This window comes from Xiphophorus hellerii, chromosome 16, assembly GCF_003331165.1.
Source record: "Xiphophorus hellerii strain 12219 chromosome 16, Xiphophorus_hellerii-4.1, whole genome shotgun sequence".
Classification (NCBI taxonomy): Eukaryota; Metazoa; Chordata; class Actinopteri; order Cyprinodontiformes; family Poeciliidae; genus Xiphophorus; species Xiphophorus hellerii.
In genome coordinates, this window is record NC_045687.1 from 19,132,022 (window position 1) to 19,156,314 (window position 24,293).

The following is a 24,293-nucleotide window of genomic DNA, read 5'->3' on the forward strand; positions in this document are numbered from 1 at the left end:
GAACTCGTTGCCTTGGCAATTCGGATCGACAATAGAATCCGAGACAGGGCCCGGGCCAAGAAGGAGCCGAGTTTCGCTCCAAGAAGGACCGACTTCAATCCTATCCCAGCCAATCAGACCGGAGAAGAACCTATGCAGATAGGGAGGACCAGACTCCCGCCTGAGGAGCGCCAACGTCGCTTAAGGTCTGGAGCCTGCCTATACTGTGGCCAGGTCGGGCATTATGTTGCTAACTGCCCGAGTCTGTTAAAAGCCAGAGCCCGCCACTAGCTACGGGAACGGTGGTGGGTGGCTCAAAAACTATATCCCGTTTCACGCTACCTTGTTCATTACTCACTGCCAACCGGTCCTTTCAGACTTTTGTTTTTGTGGACTCAGGTTGTGAGCAGAACCTTGTCGATAATAACCTGGTTGATCAACTACAATTACCCACTGTTCTCCTTCCAGCTCCAGTTCCGGTCGTAGCCCTGGATGGGAAGGCTCTACCTGCCATCACACATCGAACAACTCCTATTGAACTGTTAGTTTCAGGAAATCACCGGGAGACCATTACCTTTTTTGTGTTCCCTACCCCTCAGTCTCCAGTGGTTTTGGGTTATCCCTGGTTGCTCCATCACAATCCACACCTCAATTGGAGGACTGGTCGGGTAGAGTCTTGGAGCAATTACTGTTTATCTACATGTCTTCAATCTGCTCAACCTCCAGCCGTCTCTAGGTCTACAGAGGAACCCGCTCCAGCCGACTTGGCCAGAGTACCGTCGGATTACCACGACCTTCACCAGGTATTCAGTAAGTCTAAAGCTCTCTCTCTTCCACCTCACCGTCCGTACGATTGTGCTATAGATCTACTTTCAGGAGCCCCATTACCCACCAGCCGATTGTACAATATATCTAAACCGGAACGAGAGAGCATGGAGAAATACATCAGCGAGTCCCTGGCTGCTGGATTAATCCGGTCATCCACCTCACCTGTAGGAGCGGGGTTCTTCTTTGTAGGTAAGAAAGATGGGACACTTCGACCATGCATTGACTATCGGGCCCTAAACCAGATTACCGTGAAGAACAAATATCCCCTACCATTACTCGCTTCAGCATTTGAACTCGTTCAGGGAGCCACCGTATTTACTAAGCTGGACCTCCGCAACGCATATCATCTGGTCAGAATGCGAGAGGGGGACGAGTGGAAGACAGCTTTCAGGACACCACTCGGTCACTTTGAATATTTGGTGATGCCATTTGGTCTTACGAATGCTCCTGCAGTATTTCAGTCTCTAGTCAATGATGTTCTCCGGGATTATTTAAATCAGTTTGTTTTCGTTTATTTAGACGACATCCTTATTTTTTCAAGAACCCTTGCCGAACACAAGAGACATGTACGCCTAGTTTTGGAACGACTGTTGGAGAACCAACTGTTCGTCAAGGCAGAGAAATGTGAGTTTCACGTCTCATCTGTCGCCTTTTTGGGTTTTGTGTTGGGGAGCGGGCAGGTGAAGACGGATCTGGCCAAGGTCCAAGCAGTCTTAGATTGGCCCACGCCCACTTCACGAAAGGAGCTACAACGCTTTCTGGGCTTTGCTAATTTCTATCGACGTTTTATTAGGAACTATAGCCAGACAGTTCTTCCCTTGACCAGCCTTACCTCCTCCAAGGCTAGTTTTTGTTGGCCGCCGGCAGCAGAGCAAAGTTTTCTTGAGCTTAAGAGAAAGTTTGCTGCAGCGCCCATCCTCATGCAGCCTGATCCGTTGAAACAGTTTGTAGTTGAGGTGGACGCATCTGACACTGGGGCAGGGGCTGTCCTGTCACAGATTTCATCCAGTGATGATAAGTTGCATCCATGTGCCTTCTTCTCTCGCCGTTTTTCCCCTGCCGAACGCAACTACGACGTCGGTGATAGAGAGTTTTTAGCCATCAAACTGGCTTTTGAGGAATGGCGTCACTGGTTGGAGGGGGCCGAGCACCCGATTGTTGTATGGACTGATCATAAGAACCTGGCCTACCTCCAACAGGCCAGGAGACTTAACCCCAGACAGTCTCGCTGGTCCCTTTTCTTCTCCCGGTTTAATTTTACCATCTCTTACAGACCGGGATCCAAGAACACTAAGCCTGACGCACTATCCCGACAGTTTTCCTTGGAACAAGAGACTCCACCCGCAACCATCGTTCCACCTACCTGTGTTGTTGGCGCCCTTTCCTGGGGGATCAGGGAAGAAGTACTGGCGGCGCAACAGTCGGAACCCGGTCCAGCCACTAGACCGCCTAACCGGCTGTACGTTCCATCGACCGTCAGGGCTCGCCTCATCCATTGGGCCCACACTGCAAAGTTCTCATGCCATCCTGGAGTGAATAGGACTATTTCCTTGATCAGGCGGCACTTTTGGTGGCCATCCTTGTACAAAGATGTCAAGGACTATGTGCTAGCCTGTCCGAATTGTGCTCGCAATAAGACTGGTAATCAGCACCCCAGTGGCCTACTACAACCTCTCCCTGTTCCCAAACGCCCATGGTCTCACATTGCACTGGATTTTGTTACTGGGTTACCGCCTTCGAGGGGCTTCACTACTATATTGTCTATCATAGACCGTTTCTCTAAGGCCTGTCATTTGGTTCCACTACGCAAACTGCCCACTGCTATGCAGACAGCCCATCTCCTCACTAAACATGTCTTTCGTCTGCACGGCATACCCTCAGAGATCCTATCGGACAGAGGTCCTCAGTTTGTGTCCAAAGTATGGAAAGAGTTCGGAGGCGCTCTAGGAGCTAAGGTGACTCTCAGCTCGGGGTTCCACCCCCAAACCAACGGCCAAACTGAGCGACTGAACCAGGAGTTGGAGGCGACCCTCCGATGTCTCTGTTCCTCGCACCCCTCCTCCTGGAGTATACACCTGCCATGGGTGGAGTATGCCCACAACTCTCACACCTCTGCTGCCACAGGTCTGTCTCCATTTGAATCATCTCTCGGTTACCAGCCTCCCCTGTTCCCGTCAGACGACCAGCAGGCATCTGTCACCTCGGTCCAGCATCACCTCCGCCGCTGCAGGCACATCTGGACGCAGACCATAACCGCCCTCAACCGGACGGCAGAGGGTAATCGGAGATGGGCGGACCGAAAGAGACGGCCAGCACCATTGTACTCATCGGGGCAGAAGGTTTGGCTCTCCACTCGAGATATCAACCTTAAGTCTTCTAACCGCAAATTGTCTCCCCGCTTCATTGGTCCTTTTGAGATCACTTCTGTTCACAGCCCCTCCGCAGTTCGTCTCCGGCTTCCTGTGGGGTTGCGGATCCACCCTGTTTTCCATGTTTCCCTCATCAAGCCAGTCCGTTCTAGTTCCCTTTGCCCTCCTTCCGAGCCCCCGCCGCCCGCCCGGGATATAGATGGTCATCCGGCATACGACGTTTCGGCTATCCTGGATGTTCGCCGACGTGGGCGAGGGGTTCAGTATCTGGTGGACTGGCGGGGTTATGGTCCTGAGGAGCGGTTATGGGTTCCCCGTTCCTTTATTTTGGATCCCGAACTTATTAGGGACTTCGAGGCATCTCGTGGCTCGTCATCTTCCCGACCGCCGGGTGGCGGTCTTTGAAGGGGGGGTAGTGTCAGAGTTCCGGTGTGAGAGCGTGTGCATGAGAGTGTGAGTGCGAGTGTTGCATCTTCTTTCAGCAAGGATCTTCGTGAGGAGTCTGTGGAGCCAGCGCAGGTGAAGCTGATCTGCCTCATCAGCGTGCTGGAATATAGGAGCGGCAGAACCCTTCAGTCTTCGCTAGATGGTTAACGCATACCGGTAGTCACTCTGGCCTCACCTCTTGTTTCTAGAACTTTGTTGTGCAACTCGTAGCGACTAGCTCTCTGTGTCCTGTTCGTTTGTTTAAAGAATTTTTTGTCTTCTCTTTTCTCAAGAACTTGCCGAGAATACCTGCCTGCCTGCTCCGCCGTTTCCACCGACCCCATCTCGCTCCAACCACCCGCGATTCCGCCTCGCACCCGCCCTAGGCACCGTAGCACTCCCTCGCACCGGACCCTGGCACCTCTCCCCCACGCTCTGAAAGATCCACGCCTAATGTAAGAAAGTTCCTGATTCCTCCTCCACACTCTCTCACTCCGAGCCCATTATAATTCAGCTCTCGTTTCAGGCCACCTGGTCGGGCGACCCTCGCTCTCCTGCCGAAGTCCGGAGAACTGAATATAAATTTGTCCTGTTATAAATAAATCACTTACCTTTTCCATCCAGCGTGTGGTTTCTGCATGTGGGTCCGCAAGCTAAATCAAACCATGACAGATGCAGGTAGTCGACGTCGGTGATGAAGCTGTTGTACGGCAGCAGGAAACCCACTCCAGCCAGGAGCATTGCAAAGTAGATGCCATGGTAACGGTCATCGGGGATCGGCTGCTCAAAGTCTGACGAGGGAAAACAGGAGAGTCAAGGGTTAGAAAATTAAGGCTACTCTCTCCATGGTGTTGAAAATTTTGATTTTTGTTAAAAAGACATTGAACTAACAAATCATCTTTAGCTAGAGACCAAACCACGCCTGGATGTTTTTATTGCTGTGTGGATATTTAAGTCTTGGAGATGTTTTTGGATCTGTTCAATTTGCATTAAAGAGATCATTTGCTTATCTTTTTTAATGTTAACAGTAACAACAAAAGATATATTTACATGCCTTAAAACCAAAGATTCTGGTTCTGAGTCTGAAAAAGCAACTAAATTACCAAAAGGTCGGCATTTACAAAGTTTCACAGATTTAAATGCATAGGATCTTCATTATAAGTTATTATGGACTAGGATGAACACAAACAGGGGTTGCACTGCAAAAAAACCCCACAAAACCTTACAAAGTTTTTTTGGTTTAGTTTCTAGCGCAAATGTCTCATTGCACTTGAAATAAGACAAAACTAGCAAGTAACTTTTCAGACAGATACAGGAGCTTCTTTTGAGTAAATAAGTCTTGAATATTGATTTTTTTTTTTTAAAACTAGTTCTACTGGTAGATTTTTTTCACTTATAACTTGGGGAAATGTCTTATTATAAGTGAAATAGCTAGTACTTTTCATCAATATTCAAGAATTGTTGATGTAAAACAAGCTCCTATATCTGTCTGAAAAGTTACTTGTTAGTTTTGTCTAATTTCAAGTGTATGAACATATTTGCACTAGTATTAGTATTTAGTATTAGCGTTATAGTATTAGTACTAGATTAAAAAGGATTTTGTGTTTTTGCAGTCACACTATTACATTATCATGTCTAAAAAAGAGCTACTAAATCATTTTGTACTAAGGTTATTACATAATGCGGTAAACAGTATTACAAAATGCCTTCGAGGATTTTATTACATTTTGCAAAGGTTATTATGTAACGCAGTTTTGAGATGCTTTATTTATTGCATTTTGAAGCCCAATTATTTCACACTGTTACATAATGCAGGATTACAGGATTTCCTCGTACAAAGACGTCAGTCAGGAACAGGGTAAAAAAAATCCACATATAAACAATGGCACAGTGAAGCCATCATTTCCTGGAAAAAAATATGGGGCAAAAACTTGACATTTCTCCAAGAAGAATGAAAAGACAAAACAGAAAGTTATCAGAGTATGTGTTTAGGGAACCCTGAAGGAGTTGTGGGGATTTCTGCCAAGCACTGGTTGCCTCATAAGAGGATGTGTTATGGATTTAGTAAGAGCAAAGTTTAGCTTTTTGGTTACAGAAGCAAAAATGCACGTCACCAGAATACCACCATTCCCCCACAGTGGAGCATAGTGGTGACAGTATCATGATGTGGGGTCATTTTTCCTCAGATAATTTTTTTTTTCTTTGTTTGTTTGTTTGATGGCACAGTTGGGAAATGAAATAAAGCAGATTTTATTTCCCATAATCTTGGTACCAACTAAACAAAGTCTAAGAAAGAGCACTTTTTATTTTGTTAGTTTCCAAACGGACACAGGAAAAACGAGATATTATGAGATGGAAAAGGTTTTTAGGATGATTTATCACAGCCATTATATCAGGGCTGTGCTCACTACTGAGAGCCACTGCAAATTAGGACTGGAGCCAATGAAGGCAACGTTCAGAGGAGCTAATGAGGATGAAGGATGTTGCTGCCGCAGACGGAGCAACTGTTGCACGGGAAATCTGTGCTCCTGTTATTGATAAGAGACGGATCGGGGGTGGAGTTGGGGGTGTTGTTGATCGGGAACCAGCTGTCTGAGTGGGTTCATTTGAAGACTGTTTTGCAGCAGAATCGGTTTCGTGGATAACGTGTGATGTGCAGGATCTTTATGGAAGTGCTCATAATCCTTCTCTAATCCTGTAAGCTCACTTTAACCAGCTTTGAATGATTTGGAAGGGAGTAGATTTAACAACAGGCTGAGGAGGGAAAGTAGTTCTCACTTTCGAAAGAGACGACTCCGGGACGAGGTAACAGCCATTGATCTGATGATGGAGGATAACTTACTCTCAGATCCACAATATTTGACACCTTTTATGCCTGAATTTATTTTGTAGACAACTTCTTTGTATTTTGGAGCCAGAAACCGTTAAAATCTTCAAATATAATCAGCCTTCCTATTGTTTTTCAGTGCAAATATGTCATTTTGACAGCTAACATAAAAAGAGCCTTAGGAGTTACATCTCTCCAAAACAGAAATGCCATGATGCCATACATAGGTAATGAAGGCCCATCTGGACCTGTAACTCACAACTCTGAAATGTTGTAAAGTGAAAAACCAGGAATCTATTGAATGTGTTGCAGCTTTATGGCAATAAGAAAAAAGAGAAGAGTGAGCTGAATGCGTACTGTTCCCGGAAAATCCTCTGCGGAAAACAAGAGATTCATGAAAATGCATTTCTCCTCACCCATCAAAAACCATCTCAGCTCAAAACTTTCTTCTCCCAGATTCTGAGAAATGAGACCAGAATGCAGTGAAAGACAACAAACAAGTCAGCAGACAGACCTTTGAGGCAACTCAAGTGTTGTTTAAGCGCATACAAGTTCCCAGCATATACTTTCATTTTCTTTTTTTGCTTTGTCTGTCCATTAGATCTATCTACTGAGGTCCTCAAATTACATTATTATAACCAATCTGTCCAAACATTTCCCCTGCATGGTGCTTAGTGGCAGTTTCAAGTTGTTTTTTCCAAGTGTACTAGCTAAATGAATGACGGATTGTTCTGTATATTGATATTTTTCTTCCCTTCCACCTACGACACGAGCAAGCTTAACTGGCAGTGTCTTTTTACAACCAATCATTTTGTTGTGAGAAACATCTGTAGTTTGAAGGGTGTGACTAATTATAAAACATTAAAAAACCTATGTTTTTGTAGCGCAAGTAAAACTTGGATAGATTACAAGTAGAAGAGTGAGACTTTTAGCTGCTTCCTTTCACTGTAGATGTTTTTTCCAACAACGGCTCATATAAAATGCCCTGGCGACATGGTCCTTGGGAGAAATGGGAAACCACACACAGGATGTAGAATTATGCCCATTTACTAAAGTGATTCGAGGGTTTTTAATGTTTCTATTTACAACGATTTATTGAGCTGCAGGACAAGACTACAAAAATTGTCAGAGCAACATCTATCTTAAGTTGGATGGTTTAGATTCTCAAAGTAGGCTGAAGTGATTCTCAATGGCTACTAAACACAGACAGGTTTTATCCCTCCTCACTCTTACACCTACCGCCAATAAAAGCCATCCAGAACCAATTATTCCTGAAAGAAACACTGGCTGGTTGAAACTCTCAGTCCTCCACCGTGACGCTCACCTCGTCACCTTTGAAACATCCCCAGTCGCAATTAATCATAAAAACGGATGCACTCGTGTTTAAAGTCTGACAGCTCAATAACATTTTGAATTGGTGCCTTGCCAATTAGCTATTCAAGCTTTCTGGGACTTTCTAACTGGAGAGCCATGCATGTAGGAGGCCGTTTGGCGTCAGATTGTTGAAACAGTGCGAAAATGAATGTGCTCACTGAACATTTCCTCCACTTTTGTGTAGAATAAAAATTAGGATGTAAAGTTTTTAAAGCTTCTACTTTGGCACAGTCAGTCAAACTTAGAACATCTTGTCAGGTTTTCTATTTGCTTTGTTATTTTTTTGTAACTTGTTTTATAATTTGGATAAAAGTTACTTTATTTAAAAAAAAAGCCATCAACATGCATATGCATCTGGTGACATGAAGGGATAAAAAGGTTTTTCCAGCTAAGAGGAAATTAAAGGTTTTCCTCTTTAATTTCATGTCGTCTCTTTTTAAAAGTGCTGCAGAGAAACTTTTGCATCATATTTGCAAGCGAAACCTGCTCCCAAAAAAACCATGGAAACAGACTAAACCCCATACAACTCAAATGCAGATCATATTTGTCAGGATCCGTCAAAAGTTGCTCGTCCACCTGATTCCAAGCTCATTAGCTTGATTCTTTAGCCTCTTGTGATGTCATCGACCCAAACAAAACCTGAATTAACAATATTTTACCTACGTGTGTTTTTTCTTGAAACTGTGGAAATCCTTTCATCACTATCCAACCAGTGTTATTATTAGCCAGTCTAAAATTTTGTAGTTCAAAAATTTATTTAGCAGAGAATATTTATATATATTTTTAATTCTAATCATTGCATAGTTTTCCATTTTTAAAGCTGTGTTGTACAGACACAGGAAACAAGAAGCAGATCCACCCGCCGCCCTCGATGTGTGTGCCCTTGTTCACTCATGATCTAATTAGCATGGCCTTTGTAACCTGTGTAACCGAGCAACAAAGCAATTATGTGTTAACAGGACTGCCCTGCTTGTTTTACACAAAACATGCCGCTCTCCAAGATGTTCTCCTTCACCGCTACCTGGACCTGCTGACTTATTTCAGACAAGAATACGAAAAAAGACCTTTCAAAAACTAACTTCCTGATGTAATTTCATGCAACGAGGAGGAAATGATCTGTTATTACAGCAAGGGAATACCTACAGCTCAAATATGGGAGCCCCAGTGGATGTGTTTTCATTTCGGTACCAGATCAATGGGGATGTAATCTCCAAGAAATGGTCATAATTAAAGCCGTCCAGTCCACGATTTACAGCAGCGCCTTCAGCAGCGAGTTACACGCTGTTCTTTCACATTTCTAATATCCTGCACCTCCAACTCCTGATATACTACTACATTAAATCCACTTTGTTCCTCTGCTGTCTTTTTATAAATAGTACAGAACACACACACACACACACACACACACCCACACACACAGAGAGAGAGAAAGAGAGACAGAAGTGCTCACCAGGCTCAGACAGAGCCAGCACTCCTCGCTCTGGGGCATCCTTACTGATCTCCTCCTCCTCCAGCTGGTACGAATCGAAGCTGTAGCTCTGCACCACGCCGCTCTCCCTGCCCTCCCTCCACCCTTCCCTCCCCGCGTCCCTCCACCCGGCGATCCCTCGATCCCTCCACCCGTCCCAGTCGTCGGGCGTCTGGGCCGGCGCGGGCCTGCGGCGCTCCGCTCCCGCCGAGCCCGGCTCCGGCCTTGAAGAATGCATGGAGACGCGGCCCGCTACAGAAGACTCCTCCGGTACCGAGCGGTCTACACCAGCATGGCGCGAACACGATCCCCAGCGACACGCCCCTGGAAGAGACGCAGGAGGCCTTTGGATGATGGAGGATCTGCAGGGAGAAGAAGCAACAGGAGGGTCAAAATAGGAAAACAAGGAGGAACGAGGAGGCAGGCTGGAATGAATGATCTGTCAGAGCTTTGCTGAAAATAACTTGAGTGAATCATTAAAAACACAGTTTGCTTCTGTGTGTGTTGATGCGTGAGAGGCATGCTCAACGAGAACGTGACAATGAACGGGTGGCAGGAAGACTGGGAAGGTGAGGCGGGAAATGAAACAGTAAACGAAAGAGAATAAATAAACTAATGATTTAGTTCATCTCAGTTTAACCGAGGGATGCACCGATCCACTTTTTCCACTTCCGATACCGATACAGATATCAGAGGTTCAGTATTGAGCTGAATTTACTTAAAATGTTTCTTTTTGTTAATAGCAGACATAAATGTAACAAATCACAAATTGTATTTGATAACTCTGCACCAGTACAGCACAATTAAATACACCAATATCTTCACAAGCTTGGTCAAACGTGCAAAAACACCTCTAATTTGTTCAGTTGGTGCATTTAGGAGTTGAACAGACAATGTAAAATAAATAATAAAGAAACTGAAACTGACAAAAACAACAGGTTGACTACCTTGGTCAAACTAAAAACACAAACCTTCTTTCAAATTGTTCAGGAAGTGAAATATTTAAATATTTAATATAACGCCTTGCAAAATGACTTGCAGTCCTTTAAATATGAAGTATTGCATTTGTATTTTTATTTCATTCACCTTCATGATAACTGATGAAGGTTTCTGTCCAAATCCAGAATGATCGATATAATAATTATCATTTTTTTAATTGTAATTTTTGCAGCATGGTCATTTCTTATTAAAAAACATTTCAAGCTCACCAATTATTGCTTAAATGTAGTACTTTTATTCATTTCAGGAGGCAGTGGTGGGACTTGAGTGATTGGACACTTTCCAGTTGAAGACATATCACAATATGTTTCAAACATAAACAGTAAAACATATTTTATTATATAACTATGTGTATGAGGACTTCACACATTCTGCTTTTTGAGATTATTTCACTCCAAAATGGACCTGGTGACATGAAAGCATTAAAATGTGATATGCATGTTTTCATTGATTCCCCAAGCATCAAATTGTGTTGTAAACAACCTTCAGTGTAGAATAATTCAGTTGTGGTCTCCTCCAATGTAAATGTATACAACTTTCAGCTGGTATGGTCCAATTTAGCTAAGACTCCTTAAAAAGACAGAAATAACCAAATAATTCCTTCAGACGCTAACGTCAGCGCCGCCAGCCACTCTTGCTTTTCTGAGATCATGTTTTTGTTGTACGCAACAAAGGAGGTGTGCATTCGTGACTGGGTAATAGGTAAATAAAAAATAGAAAACTAAAAGTTTACTATGTGTGGAGGTGACAGGTAATTGTCATGGTAGCCCCCTGTGGGTTGCCCCCCTGAGCAGAAAGCCACATTTAAAACCTCCCTGACAGCAGGTGAAGCTTCACTCTCTCAGGTTAACCGGACATTTTGAAGGATTATCTTATTGCTCAAAGCTAAACCAACCGCTTTCCTTACATTGCAAAAAAATAAAAATAAAAATGCTGGAGCTAACAGACAGGTGAGCTTGCAGAGCCTAATTCTTGTCACATCACCACCCGCCGGCTCACCTGGCATGCCCTGCAGGTGTGATTTCACTTCCGCTTCACACCGTGAAACAAGTAGGATTCATTTGTGCCGAATCCTATTTTAAACCTCAAAGAAGAAAAAAAAAACGTGGGATGACGTCAGTAGGTGATGATCTCCGTAGACACTCCACCTGGCTGCGGGCTGAACGCACCGCGCGGCGAGAGAGCGCAGCTGATGCAGCTGATGGGTGACAAAAACAAAAGCCCAGCCAGCGAACCCCGGTGTGCCAAAGCCATGTTCTGCACAGTTACCGTGTCCGGACGAAGGGCGGCGCTCGCGACCCCCTCACGGCTGAATCAAAAGCCTCCAGCCTGCGTCCGTAATTGAATTGCAGTAAGTCAATGCTATCTATGCTGCAGCCTCTGTTGTGGATGTAAACAGGGGGGGTAATAATCTGATTCTGTATAAACTGGGATGTGCTTTGAGATGAAGTATGTGGACTTTCACAGCGGCTCGCGCGTTTTTCTCGTGCGTAAAAAAAAAAAAAGATAAATTGAATTTACAATTAACCAAAAAGGGTAGGAGGAACACAATACTAGATGATATATATCACCCAGCGGATAAAATGAACTTCTTCCTGTAATAATGATAATTTAAAAAAAAAAAAAAACAACATAAAAACCAAGCCCACTACAGTGTCCGGGTCGCTTTTATGTGCCTCTCTCTGTATTTGCGCCGCGTTTTTTCTCTCGCGCACAGAAAACAAAAACACCAACAACAGGTTATTATCATTAGCGGGGCCCCCTAAACCTACCGCGTCTCCCCTTCCTGCTGCTTCCCCCGGCTCCCAGCAGCGGCTTTTCCACGGAGAGAGGAGCTTCCGGCGGGATGCTGGAGGTGGACTGGACCTGGACCTGGACCCTGCTCAGCTCAGCCCGTCTCCATCCGAGAAGAAGAAGAAAGGAGAGTCCCGGTGCCTTCCTGCACGCGCTCCTAAACGCACCATCCAGCGGGAGAGGAGAAAGAAAGGAAGCGCGGATGGATGGAAGGATGAGGGGAGGGAGGGAGGGAGAGAGGAGGAGGAGGAGGAGGAGGAAGAGGAAGGAGGGGGCGAGTCTCCTCTGGCTGTTCGTGTTTTTGTAATCTTTAGGAGAGCGCTGTTGGAGTCGGAGATGAATACATCCTAATTCATGTTTAACAAGTTGTTTCATGCTCACTGCAATCCGGTTTATTTGGGCTTTGAATGTGAGAGACTCACAAAATCCTTCCAGCCTGGAGCCGTCTGCTTAAACTAAAACATACAGGACAGCTGCGTGTCGGTAGAGTATTTAATGAAAAGCGGATTGCTATCACTAACTTCATTCCAGAACTGAAGTTTACATGAATTAATTTCATACAGATTGGGTTCATTCTGTTCATTTTGATTGTTTATTTATTTATTTTTTACAGTCTGCCAGACTTTAGAAAAAGCTCAGCGGAGTGACCAAAGATTCAGGATGTTTTTTGTCATGAAGGCATGCTTTATAAAACATCACACCTTCATTTTAAATATCAAACTCATGATTATCCCAAAGAAGTGTGGAGTTTTAACATGGTTACATTTTTACAAATGTAAACAATAATCACACATTTGAAATTTCTGAAGTTATACTACATCTTTTTAGTCATCTCACATAGGAAGTTTTAAATTTGCATGAGTAATATTTTCTTTTCTTTTTATTTTTTGGGATAGGACACAAAAACTGGTTCTAGCCCAGGGCCACATATCCTTCTAATCCGGATGAGGAAAAGCCACAATTCAGTTTCCTGAAACGCTACAACTTTACATGATTACGTGTAAGCCACAAAGGGAAAACCAAGCTGGTTCCCCTTTGTGCATTACTATGCACCTAGTGCATAGTAATGGAAAGTTGAGTGGAAGGACAAACTTTGGTAGAAAAGGGTGTTCAGCTGGAGTCCGTGAAAACACACAGAGACGTTCATTATGTCGTCATTCAGAGTCTTACCTGAGTTAAGAGCGAAATGACTGGACCAGGTTGTGATTTGGGTCAAAACCTTCTTTTTATATTGAAAAAAAATTTCCATCAAGTTTCCAGAATCTGAAAGAAGAGAGAAGAGACACAGAATTCAAGTTGTTTTGGTTTCAATGTGACGCTTCTGCTCTCCTGGAGTTCTTCTTCTTTCTTTTTTTTAACTATGGGGAGGATCTCAAAGGGATATTGACATGTTGCTTATGTTTTGTTAATGTTCTACTAACTTAAAAACCTTTACATAAAGTATTGCAAAAACAAAAAGAGGAGGAGAGACATCATTAAATCCACTCTGTCTTCCTGAACACCCCAGCACAGCCTGATCATCAGCATGCCACTCTGTTTGATGCAGTAACTCATGCAAAAGGAGCCCCAACCTTCTGTCAATTTCATTATGGACATTTCTTTCAGCAAGCCGACATATCTGGATGTAAAGCATTTTCATAATGGCTTTATATAATATCTTATTTTGTTTATTTGTTTGGTTTTTAGAAAATGATTCCTGTGTAAACATGGTTAGATGTATGAGATCTGTTGTGCCTATAAAATGGATTATACAAAAGAGGAAAAGCTTTTGCTTTTGGTTGATTTGTTGGGTATCTTGCAGCCGACTAGACAGTGAACATGGTGTAGACTGCATAATAGCAAATTAATTGTACATGTATAATTTTGAAAGAGTAGAAATTGTGGAGTGCAAATATCTATAATTTTTTTTATTGGGCTTATTTGATATAAATGACAGACAACATAGACAAATTAATTTGTAGCAGTTGTTCCTAGATGGGCTTTTCTAAACTGTATATCTACAAACAGTTAGGAAGGAAAATAGTCAATAATTTAAAATAGTAAAACGTGATATTGACAACATATGCAGTATTACACATATATGGAAAAGAAATTAAAAACAAAATGTGGGACATATTTGGGCATAAAGGATTTAATAAGCTTTGACTTCTTCCTACTCCTCTTCAAACTGGATATGAAAATGTTGTTTTTATGCTGGATTTCTTTTCGTTTTCTTATTTAATTTTTGGTCTTTTCTCTGTTATTTCACCTGTTTGACAAACATAAAGGTTTATTTTTATTTCAGTTCACAATTACAAATTAATTTAATTGTTTCAAGTTAGTTCTATTTTACGTTTGCTCACATATGGGTCGGCATAGTTGAGGTTCAATACTGGTGTTTTGAAAATGTCGTGTCATCATCTCGGTCAATTAAAAAAAAAAGTTCTCAACAAATCTACATTTTTTCATGTACTCTGCACTCTAATTTCGGGTAAAATATCGGATTTGACGGTAAGATTCTGGCAACCGCAGCTGACTGTATTTTACCGTAAATTAGGGACGGTTTTTGTTTTGTTTTGTTGTTGTTTTTTGTTTACAGTGTACCATCTTAAACAAAAAAATCACACCTAACTCTCAGAAGCTAAAGCCATTAGTTGCAGTGTTGTAGGATTTCGCCTTGTTTTCTTGTCTGGCCATTTCATCGGTTTTCTGTCTCCATTTTTTTTTTTTTAGTTATGAGTTACAAGCTCTGTGCTGCCAGCCTCACCAACACAATGCTGGCACCGTCACCACCGTGTGACTGACAGTTTTATCAGTTCAGTTCAATATGCTAATGCTTTGTTGTTGGCAGGGCTTCCATTATATTTCCCACCCACCGCTGTTGCCACAGAGGAGCCAAGCCTGACGGGAATTAGCTAAATGGCTGCTTGGCTGTCTTGTCAGGTGTACGTGTGCTGTCTGCAAAGACATAGAGCGACAAGTCCGAGGCTCTGGAGAAACGTAGCAGGTTTAGTCAAAGTGCTGAATTCGCTCTTCTGAGAAATGACCCGGACAGCGGCTGATCTCTTGAAAAGATCGTTTGCGTGTGTTTGTGCAGAAATGATTGTTTTTGCTAGTGTAGGATTCTGTTAATAGTTCTTCATTCTTGTCACGTGCTGTGCTTTGCAAACTAGAATAAAACCAAATCATAAAGAGATTGTGCAGACTACAAATGAATTGAAAATTATGCAAAAGGTATTTATTGGATTCTATCTTGTGTATCCAGATTGGTTTACATTGTTTGCTGCCAGGACCTTAGTTGCAGAGTGCAGTTAGTTTGCGCCAAAACATCATTCACTTTCTTCAAACAGCTTTAATGTTTGAAATGCTACTTAAAAAATACAACTTGTATATAACGGGATTATTGGAGGTGGTTCAGTTACATATTTATTTCAAGGTGGTTTAGTAGAAACAGCATGAAAAACACAGCTGGGTTTACAGAAACAACGACTGATCCGATTCTAGTAAGATTTATTTTTTCATCTGAATCTAAGGTGGCACAGAAGCTAAAAGTTTCATAAATCTCCAAATGTGTTTCAAATAATCTGTGTTTGGTATTACTCAACTGAACCCATAGTCAGGTTTCAGTAACCTGAGTATTTCAGTTTCTGAACTAAAGATTATCAAAGATTCACAAATCATTTAGAAAAACAACTTAATAATTCATTCATTTGGTCTTGAATCTAAAGCTTTTAATGAGTTACAGGCTTCATATAAGTGTTAAAAAACCTAAAAAATTTTCTGCTGCTGAATTTCTCTGCCGCCCTTTTGTGAAATGACTCCCTGGGTGGTGAGCCATATCACCCATCACCCATTGTAGACTCCACATTTCTAGGCAATGCATAATGTTTTATTTTTGTAATATGTGTTCGGGGAAAACTCAATACAGTAATTCATAATAATACACTTACAGGATGTTCAAATAGCTTATCACATGTCAGTTTCCCCCAGAGGATTAAGACTTTCTGCAAAGTTTTAAAAGTTTAATATGTGTGGCAAACAACACAAGGCGTCTATCACAGCATCAACTATAGCAACAAACTGCTGTCGTTTCCAAGAGGTCATAAATTATTGTATGGCAATTACATATTTCAGATACTAGGCTTAGTGTTGCAGAAGTGATCAAATGCCTAAAGTACAGTAATTAAAAAAATGTATATTTCAAACAAATAAAAATGCTAGCAGGTGTTCTGTGGACACATTCAATCTGCTAAAGTTGCAGTAAAGCTGATGTTACGGCCGCTGCCTGACACACCGTCGCATAAAAGAGAACTGGACTTCCTTTATTTAGAAATCCTGAATTATCATTTATTTATTGCCCATCGTAAATTTGTGCAAAACCAAATGTGCTCCCAGAGGCTTCAAGGCACTGTTCCAGCATTTCTGCATTATTAATGTAAATATCGCAGACGCGCTCCAACAGAAAATGTATCTGATATGTTGCCTCCTAAAGCTCGGGATCTGAACCGTCTTTTATTTCTTTTATTTATTTGCAGGGAGTAACATGAGAGGCTTGCTGGCATAGTAATGAATCAACAGCCGGTGGCGATTTAATAAAACCTCATCTACGTTACTGGCTGGATTCTGTGGTAAGTGGAGGAGTTGAATAAGTAATGTTAAGATGGATTTTATGTAAGAGGAAGATGGAGCAGAGCTGTCACCCGCTGCTTCCTGCTATAAAAGATGTTTAGCTGTGGCGCGGGTCGGCCATCTTGGTTGTTTTAGGCAGGAAGTGCCGATGTTTAATGAAGACTGTGCAGCTGAGGAGTGGCCTTACTCACACTTTCAAACAATATGTTTGTTTCAAAAGGCTTTTACAAACAAAAAATCTGAAAATGTGGGCTAATTCACTTAACTAAATTGTGTTATGTTCGCACAAAACGAAACGATTTCGTTGGGTTCACATGTGGCAAAATCATGTCCTCCTTACCAGAGTTAATTAATTACACACAACAAACACCTTTTTTATGTGTTAACTTGAAGTGAAATATGTACATAATGTGAGCAACATGCCCTGTTTGAGGGTAAGAAGTCAAAATTCTCACCAAGAACATTGTGGTGGCAGCACTGTGCTGTGGGAATGCTTCTCTCAAGAAGAACCAGGGAAGGTGATTAAAACTGATGGAAAGATGGGTGGAAATACATTTAGAAGAATCCTTGAAGAAAACTTGGTGGAGGCGAAAGATTCAGGAAAAGAGGAAAGAATAACCAGGATTATTAAAAGTTGGGAATTTCGTGAGCTGAATCTGAAGGTTTTTGTTTTGTTTTGTTTTTTTGTACAGGAGCTTAAATGAACAGTTGTCAGATCAGAAAGTATGCATGTTTCCTCCGGGACTCTCTGCAGACTGCTGAGCTCCTGAATCTGTTCTATTGATCCTCATGTCTCTGACAATATGAAGAAAATCCTCCAGTGTCCAGCCCAGAAACTGTCCCTCCTGCCCGGTCCGGTCTGCTTGAAAGCCTGTCTTTCTGCCAGACAGAAGCACAAACCACAGGATGGGAAGGACGGTGACGTGAAAAGGACATTTTCGTGGCCACAATCGGTAAATGAAGAGAACAAAAGGCTGTTGAAAAGGAGGTAAAACTAACTGTAGCCAAAGTAGTTCATACTAACATGTAAATGACAAGGCAAAGCCAAACACCACATCATTGGTGAAACATGCATGAATGGAACATCAAGTTTTAGCATGACAAAAACTACAAAAACAGCTTTGTCTTCTTCTCGCTTTCTTCCTCTTGACCCGTCGCCTGTCTGCATCTGCTCAGTGAGAAAGCCCCCAGCTCTGGATTTCTGCTCCTTATTGAATAGCGATGGCTTGTGGTGTAGCTGTTTTGCCCCCGGGGCGGTTTGTCTAGAAAAGAGCGAGTTCCTGCCGATTTTCGCCGGCGTGAGCGGGCAGATGTGCACCGTGTGCAGCAGAGTGTGTCCTATAAATATTTTCCTCAGCCACTCTCTGCTATGAATGTGTAAAAAGGTCAGGCCTTGCTGCGCCTCCTTCCCTCGAACGGAGTTATCTATACAATTTTTTTTCTTTTCCTTTTGCAACACCCTGCGGCTGCAGCACTGATCAGCAGCCGGTATTTATTCTGCTCTTTTATCACACTGGCTGGCTCCCAGCTGTATGCAAATGTACGTATATCCCTCCATCCCTCTTTTGAATCTGGTCTGAGAAAAAAAAGAAAAAAAAAAAAGATGCTGAGCCTGAACAGTGTCTATATTTAGCTCCCGGTTCAATCAATGACGCCAGAGCCACAGCGCCATGACTCTGCATGCTGATAGTACTACAGCTCACCTCTGGAGAGGGAGATGCGTTAGGAAAGGAAGACTAAATTAGAGAAATAAAGAGAGGAAAAGAGAGAATGGAACAAATGCAGGCTTAACCCTGTAACAGCGATGCAGGAGGAAACAGAGAGAGAGAGAAATAGGGAACTGGATGGGGGAAGGAGAGGCAGAGATGAAAGGAAAGAGGCAGGTGTAAACACAGAGGCAGAGGAGGCGGTGGGGGGGATGAAGGGATGGAGACAGATGGGGAGAGAAGGCTGAAAACGGAGAAGTGAAGCTTGAGGAGGAGGCGGAGAGTTCAAACCAGCTGAGATCAGCCGGAGATGGGAAAACATCTGCAGGTAGCAGGTGGAGTTTGTGCCAAACTGGATGGAAACACGAGAGCTTGTTCTGGGTGGAAAAGCAGCAGCCCGATTTTATTTGAAGAAATGTGAAGTACGGAGGAGGCAGGAGAGATTCTGCAAAAGTACTTCAGCAAAGGAAAGGAGGAGAGAGAAAACAACAAAACTCCAACAGGCTGTCAGCGGAAATGCGGAGCAACGTTGTGGACTTTGTCATCTCTGATTCCCTGCTTGCCGTTGTCAAGTTTAATCCTGCGTTTCCTTACAAACTGTGACCCTGACTGGGATTTTTTTTTCCTCCCAACTTCAAAAGTAGATTGTCGTGCATTCTCATTGGATCGAAACGTCAGGGTGAAGTAGAAGTGAAACCTGATTCAGAGCCTCTGAACACCGGCTCAGGGCAAAAACCCGCTCACTGTGACGAAGAAGTGCAGAGAGTTCATCGCTGCAATTTGAACAGTTGGGTTTTAAGTTAAAGTGAAAAACAGCCAGTGACATAGTGGTGCGAGTTTTTAGCTTGACGTCAAAACAACAAACGACATTTCAACCATGTAGAAATAATGACAATTACATTTCTTTAGGTTAAAAATGTATTCTGGATATATTTTAACAACAATGACAAAGCGAGCACAAATGTACAACATTAACATTTCAGGGGCATTTTTAATTCAAATCCTGGTTTCACATATTTGCTTTCATAGTTTATGAGATTTTAATTTTTTTTATTTTTGCTATTACCACAAAGTTTCTTGTTATTCAAACTGTTATTTTCAAACCACGATGGTAGTGGTTCAAATATGTAATAATTATTAACCCAACCTGATTCAACTAAGCTGGTCACCATCAAAAGTCAATTCTGACTCTTTACGTTATTTTTTTTTATATTACACAAAAGTATTATTTTATTGTGTTTTATTTGGGATTACATGTGAGAAAGTAATACAAGGTGATTCACAATTGTAAAGTTGGATGAATTTTTTTTAATTATTATTACAAATATAAATTGCGCAAAAGGAAACCTAAAAGGTGTGGCGTGCATGTTTATTCAGCCCCCTTTAACCTGCTGTCCCTAAATAAAACTATAAGTGCAACTGTAAACTGTAAATAGGCGCTGTGAGCATCATGCAAGAAAAAACAAGTTCTGCTCAGACGGCGCGTTAACAACGAGCTGCACAAACTATCAAACCAGGACAGCAACAGAATGACAATGTTCTCCGACAAACCTCTACAGAGCTCAACTTTGGAGGAGCTGCAGAGATTCGCAGCTCAGGTGGAAGGAGCTTTTGACACCACAGCTGGTAATAATGATCTCCAGAATTCTGGTATTTACAGAAGATGGACAAGAGGAAAGTTGTTGTAGAAAGGAAGACTTCTATAATCCTGTTTGCAGCTGGCTGTAAGTCGCAGAGGGGACGCATGGCGACCTTTGTTTGCTTTTTATAGGACATCACAATCAAACCGTTTGAGCCCTTCTGCCGAGAAAAGTAGACAAAATATTGTGTGTAGAGCTTGTTGAAACACGCCCAGAGGAATTTCCCGCTGTACACGAAAATATAAATGTGCAAAACACTTATGCACAATAAATTATTATGCACTCCTTTCTGTGATTCTATCACATTAAATCCCCTGCCCAAAAAACACACATCTAAATCTGTATTCCCAATGTGAAGAAGTTCAAAGGGTGTCAAAGCGTTTGTGCAGCTTTGATGTGGATCCATGAAATGTAGGTGTAAAGGTGAGTGGAGGCACCAAGGGGAGAAATGAGATTTACCCAAAGCCTTCAGAAACACAGAGGTAAATAGGGTAGAGTGGAAGGCATGCAGAGAGAAAGCAAACACACTAAATGCTCCACAGACAAATTCTTCACATAACAAGATGCTGCTTTGTCCTTTATTTACATTTAGCATTCAGTATTTGACTGTAGGGCGGGTCAGACAGTCCATCAAGGTGAGGAAGTTATTGTCATTGTCATTTAGATTGTGGGCAAAATAAAATGTCAAATCAGTGTTTTGTTGTGGATCTCCTCTGATAGGAGAGAAGGAAACACACAGTTTAGTAACTACAAACACACTTTGACGATGCAAAGCAGAAAGATCTGTTCTGCTGCGTGTACCCAATTAAACGAATGCATCTGTTCAAATTATATCTGAATATTTTATGATCGCTGAGAAACTGCGACGATAATAATAACAATGAAACAAAGGCAGAGAACACAGGGATACTTGTACACACACACACACACACACGCACACACAGCCGCTCTAAGAGACAATAAAAGCTGAAGAGTGCCCTGAGCTTTTGGAAAAGACTCACTGTAAATACACACTGTTGTTTTGTTTGGCTCTGATCTGTTCTGGGCAGCAAGGAAAAGACTCGGTGTGAATTTATTATTTATGTCTGAAACAGAAATAGCTGGGATGGACGGACGGACGGACGGACGGAGAGACGGATGGATGGATGTTTACAGAGTTTCTTCTACACCACCAGGCCTTGCTGGGTTCTGTTTCAAATTGTTTTCATCACTTTGAACTCGCTTGTTGCTGAATTGTACTATAAACTTGACTTAAATTCACACGCTTTCCTTCTTTCAAGCTCAGGTTTGCTGCTTGACTCGATTCCATATTCAGCCATAGTTTTCCTTTGTTTACACAGAAAACTTTCCTCTCACAGAAAGTCTGGCACAGAGGACCTACGAACCAGCTTCTGCTTCATTTAATGAGAAATAAACAAAGAGAGCAAAGGATATTCAGTGTGTGCGGCTAAGTCCTAAAAGCAGCGAGTTGTGTGTTTGAGTCACGATGCAGAGTTTCTGTCAGGGCAGGAAACGGGGCTGATCAGTGCTCTGTTACTGGGTTTCCTCCGGGACTCTCTGCAGACTGCTGAGCTCCTGTATCTGTTCTATTGATCCTCATGTCTCTGACAATATGAAGAAAATCCTCCAGTGTCCAGCCCAGAAACCGTCCCTCCTGCCCGGTCCAGTCTGCTTGAAAGCCTGCCTTTTTGCCAGACAGAAGCACAAACCACAGGATGGGAAGGACGGTGACGTGAAAAGGACATTTTCGTGGCCACAATCGGTAAATGAAGAGAACAAAAGGCTGTTGAAAAGGGGAATATACAAAGGATGAATGCAGATTAGAGAGCAGTGTGCAGCTACCGTCTCTATTCACTCCTCTTTTCTCTCATTTGTCCCTAATCAGTGTCCATCATTTTGTCTCTCCTGCCAGCGTCTTTCATCCCCGTCTTCTCTTTTCACCGACTCTATCTCCGCACAAACCCTTTCACCCATCTCGTTTCGCTCTCCCTCTGTCCCTCTCCATCAGCTTCAAAGAGCCGTCTCAGTGGCAGACCTCGAGGGCGTCTGCCTCTTGAGATGGAAAGAAAGAAAAAGAAGCAATCCTTCGTCGCCCTTTTTCTTTTCCTTTCCTGTTTTTTTTTTTTTTTCTTCTTTTCTGAGAGTGTTAGGTTTGCAGCTCAGCCTCCTCTGCAGTCCAGTGGAGCGTTATGGGAGCGCTCCGGCAAGTAAAACCAATAAACGTGCAGGTGAACTCGCTCCTGTACTGGACGAGGTCGTGTCACTGAGTCTCTGCTGACCTTTATGGATTTTTCATTAGAGTCTGTGCTGCGGGGCGGATCGGGTCGGGGTTTGCAGCCGGCCGGATTCTTCTCTGCGTTTGTGTCGGGTTAGGGTGGGTGAGTCCAGGAGGGTGGATGCTGTTGGAGGGGTACTCATGGTGTGGGAATAGATTGGATTGTGGGTAAATCAGAGCGCTGTGAGATGAATCTACCCTTCAGTTTGAGGACAATTTGATGTTACAGCTGCAATGTGTAACTTTCACAAAAATCTAATTTTCATATATTCGTTAAAGCCGTCCCCGTGTTGTGACAGCTTAGCATGAGACAGATCATCTGTGAAAAGAACGGCTTTCTCCACCTCCTCCGTGAGCGACTGTTGCCGACCAAAAACACCCAATCAGAGCCAGGAGGACGGTCTCAGTGCTGTCAATGAGGCTCATGTTCGTGCTGCTAAATGTACCAATGGAGAAACAAGTTTACCGTTCCAGGAAAACTATTCATCCGCTCTCATTGGCAGCCATGCTAACTAGCCTTAGCATTCGTGGCTGGATATGTTGTGGTGGACCAGCTGTAGTGTAGCAGAGAGAAAAGGGGAAGTGTATGAGGATGATTGACAGCACTAAGACCCTCCTCCTGCCTCTGATTGGTTGCTTCTGACTGAACGCTGTTTCTACAGTTAGCATTGGGAGAAGGCAGTGTCTTTTATTTTACTGTCATAACATAATAATAATTTGACCAAATAAGTAAAAAACATATTTTTATAAATGTTACATACTGGAAATAAAAAGGAATTGTTTTAACTGAATCTCTGCTGGTTCGGTTTCTGCTTCTAAATCTTTATACAGCCACATTTTGTAAGTACGGCATCTCTTCTTCTACTATAATATTTCATAAGGTTGGCCTTCAGAGGGAGGGATCTCTGACTAATCATCTTCATCTAATCTCTATGGATCTTGTCTCTTATGTGTTTTCTGCAGGATTTAGGTCTGGAGGCTGAGACGACGTTGGAAGGACGTAGATTTGTTTTGCTTGAACCACTTCTGCTCTGATGTGACTCGTTTTTAGCTAGATGTCGCCAGAATTTCTGTTTTTAAAGTCGTCGTATTTAAATGATTTCCAGCAAATTCACCAAACAGATTTCCAGGGTCTCTGGAAAGGAAACAGGCCCGCAGCATCACAGATCCTCAACCGTATTTTACAGCAGCAGAAACTAGGTACTTTCCCCACATTATTCATCCTCTATTTCAGAGTCAACCCACGGGGAATGTCACATCTAACCACATTGTTTCCAGTAAAAATCCCAGCATAGGAAAAAAAATGCCACGTTTATGTTTGTAATGAGAGGAGAAAACAACCAGGTGGCATGAAAACAGTAGCATCTAATGGTCGTCATGGAGACTTAGTTACTCCAGAAGCCCACGTGTTGCTGTGATTTTATTTATTTATTTACTATCCTGTTGATGGTGCATTACACCAACAGACACATGGATCCTTTTCTGAGTCACATCATATGTCTTCCCCTGGGAAACAGGAACTTGTGATTTACAAATTAAAGGTTCCTCAAAGGTCAACTTAAAAAAGCATTGTATAAGTGAAAAATGATAATTTAAATACAATTAAAAATGTGTATATTTTAGGAGTAACAATAATAGATGCAATTAATTGTAATTTAAAAAACAATTGATTAGTTAAAGGAAAAGTTTAGGAAAAAATGAGGGATAGATTTTTCTCATTTTTTTGAGAGTGAGATTGTGCTGCGTCATTGCCAGAGGTGCCAACATATTTGTCTGGATCTTTAAATGCATAAAATCCATGTTTTGCTTATGAAGACATATTTGAAATGCAAAATTAATAAAATAACGATTTTAGAATCTTTATTTACAATTGAAACAGAGCATCGTTAATTTGTGTGTGTGTGTGTGTGGGGGGGGGGGGGGGGGGGGGGGGGGGGTTCTTGGCTCCTTTTCTGTCTTTATCTCATCCTGAACTTGGGTCCATCCATCTGATGGAAGTC

General features: G+C 42.5%; 1 protein-coding gene and 1 long non-coding RNA gene across 2 annotated transcripts in view; one reads left to right on the plus strand and one right to left on the minus strand.

Moving 5' to 3' along the window:
• slc29a4a (solute carrier family 29 member 4a) overlaps positions 1–12,301 on the minus strand; it is a 28,627-nt gene extending 16,326 nt beyond the window's left edge. The window contains exons 1-3 of the mRNA XM_032587669.1: positions 12,043–12,301; positions 9,254–9,633; positions 4,279–4,393 (exon numbers count right to left, since the gene is read on the minus strand). Of these exons, the coding sequence (XP_032443560.1) occupies positions 4,279–4,393; positions 9,254–9,509 (371 nt within the window). The 5' untranslated portion in view covers positions 9,510–9,633; positions 12,043–12,301. The remainder of the gene's footprint in view (positions 1–4,278; positions 4,394–9,253; positions 9,634–12,042) is intronic.
• On the plus strand, positions 11,363–24,207 carry LOC116735646 (uncharacterized). Its single transcript, XR_004342409.1, has 3 exons — positions 11,363–11,621; positions 16,579–16,671; positions 23,257–24,207. It is a non-coding gene; the product is annotated as an uncharacterized LOC116735646 (long non-coding RNA).
• Positions 24,208–24,293: the final 86 nt, after the last annotated feature.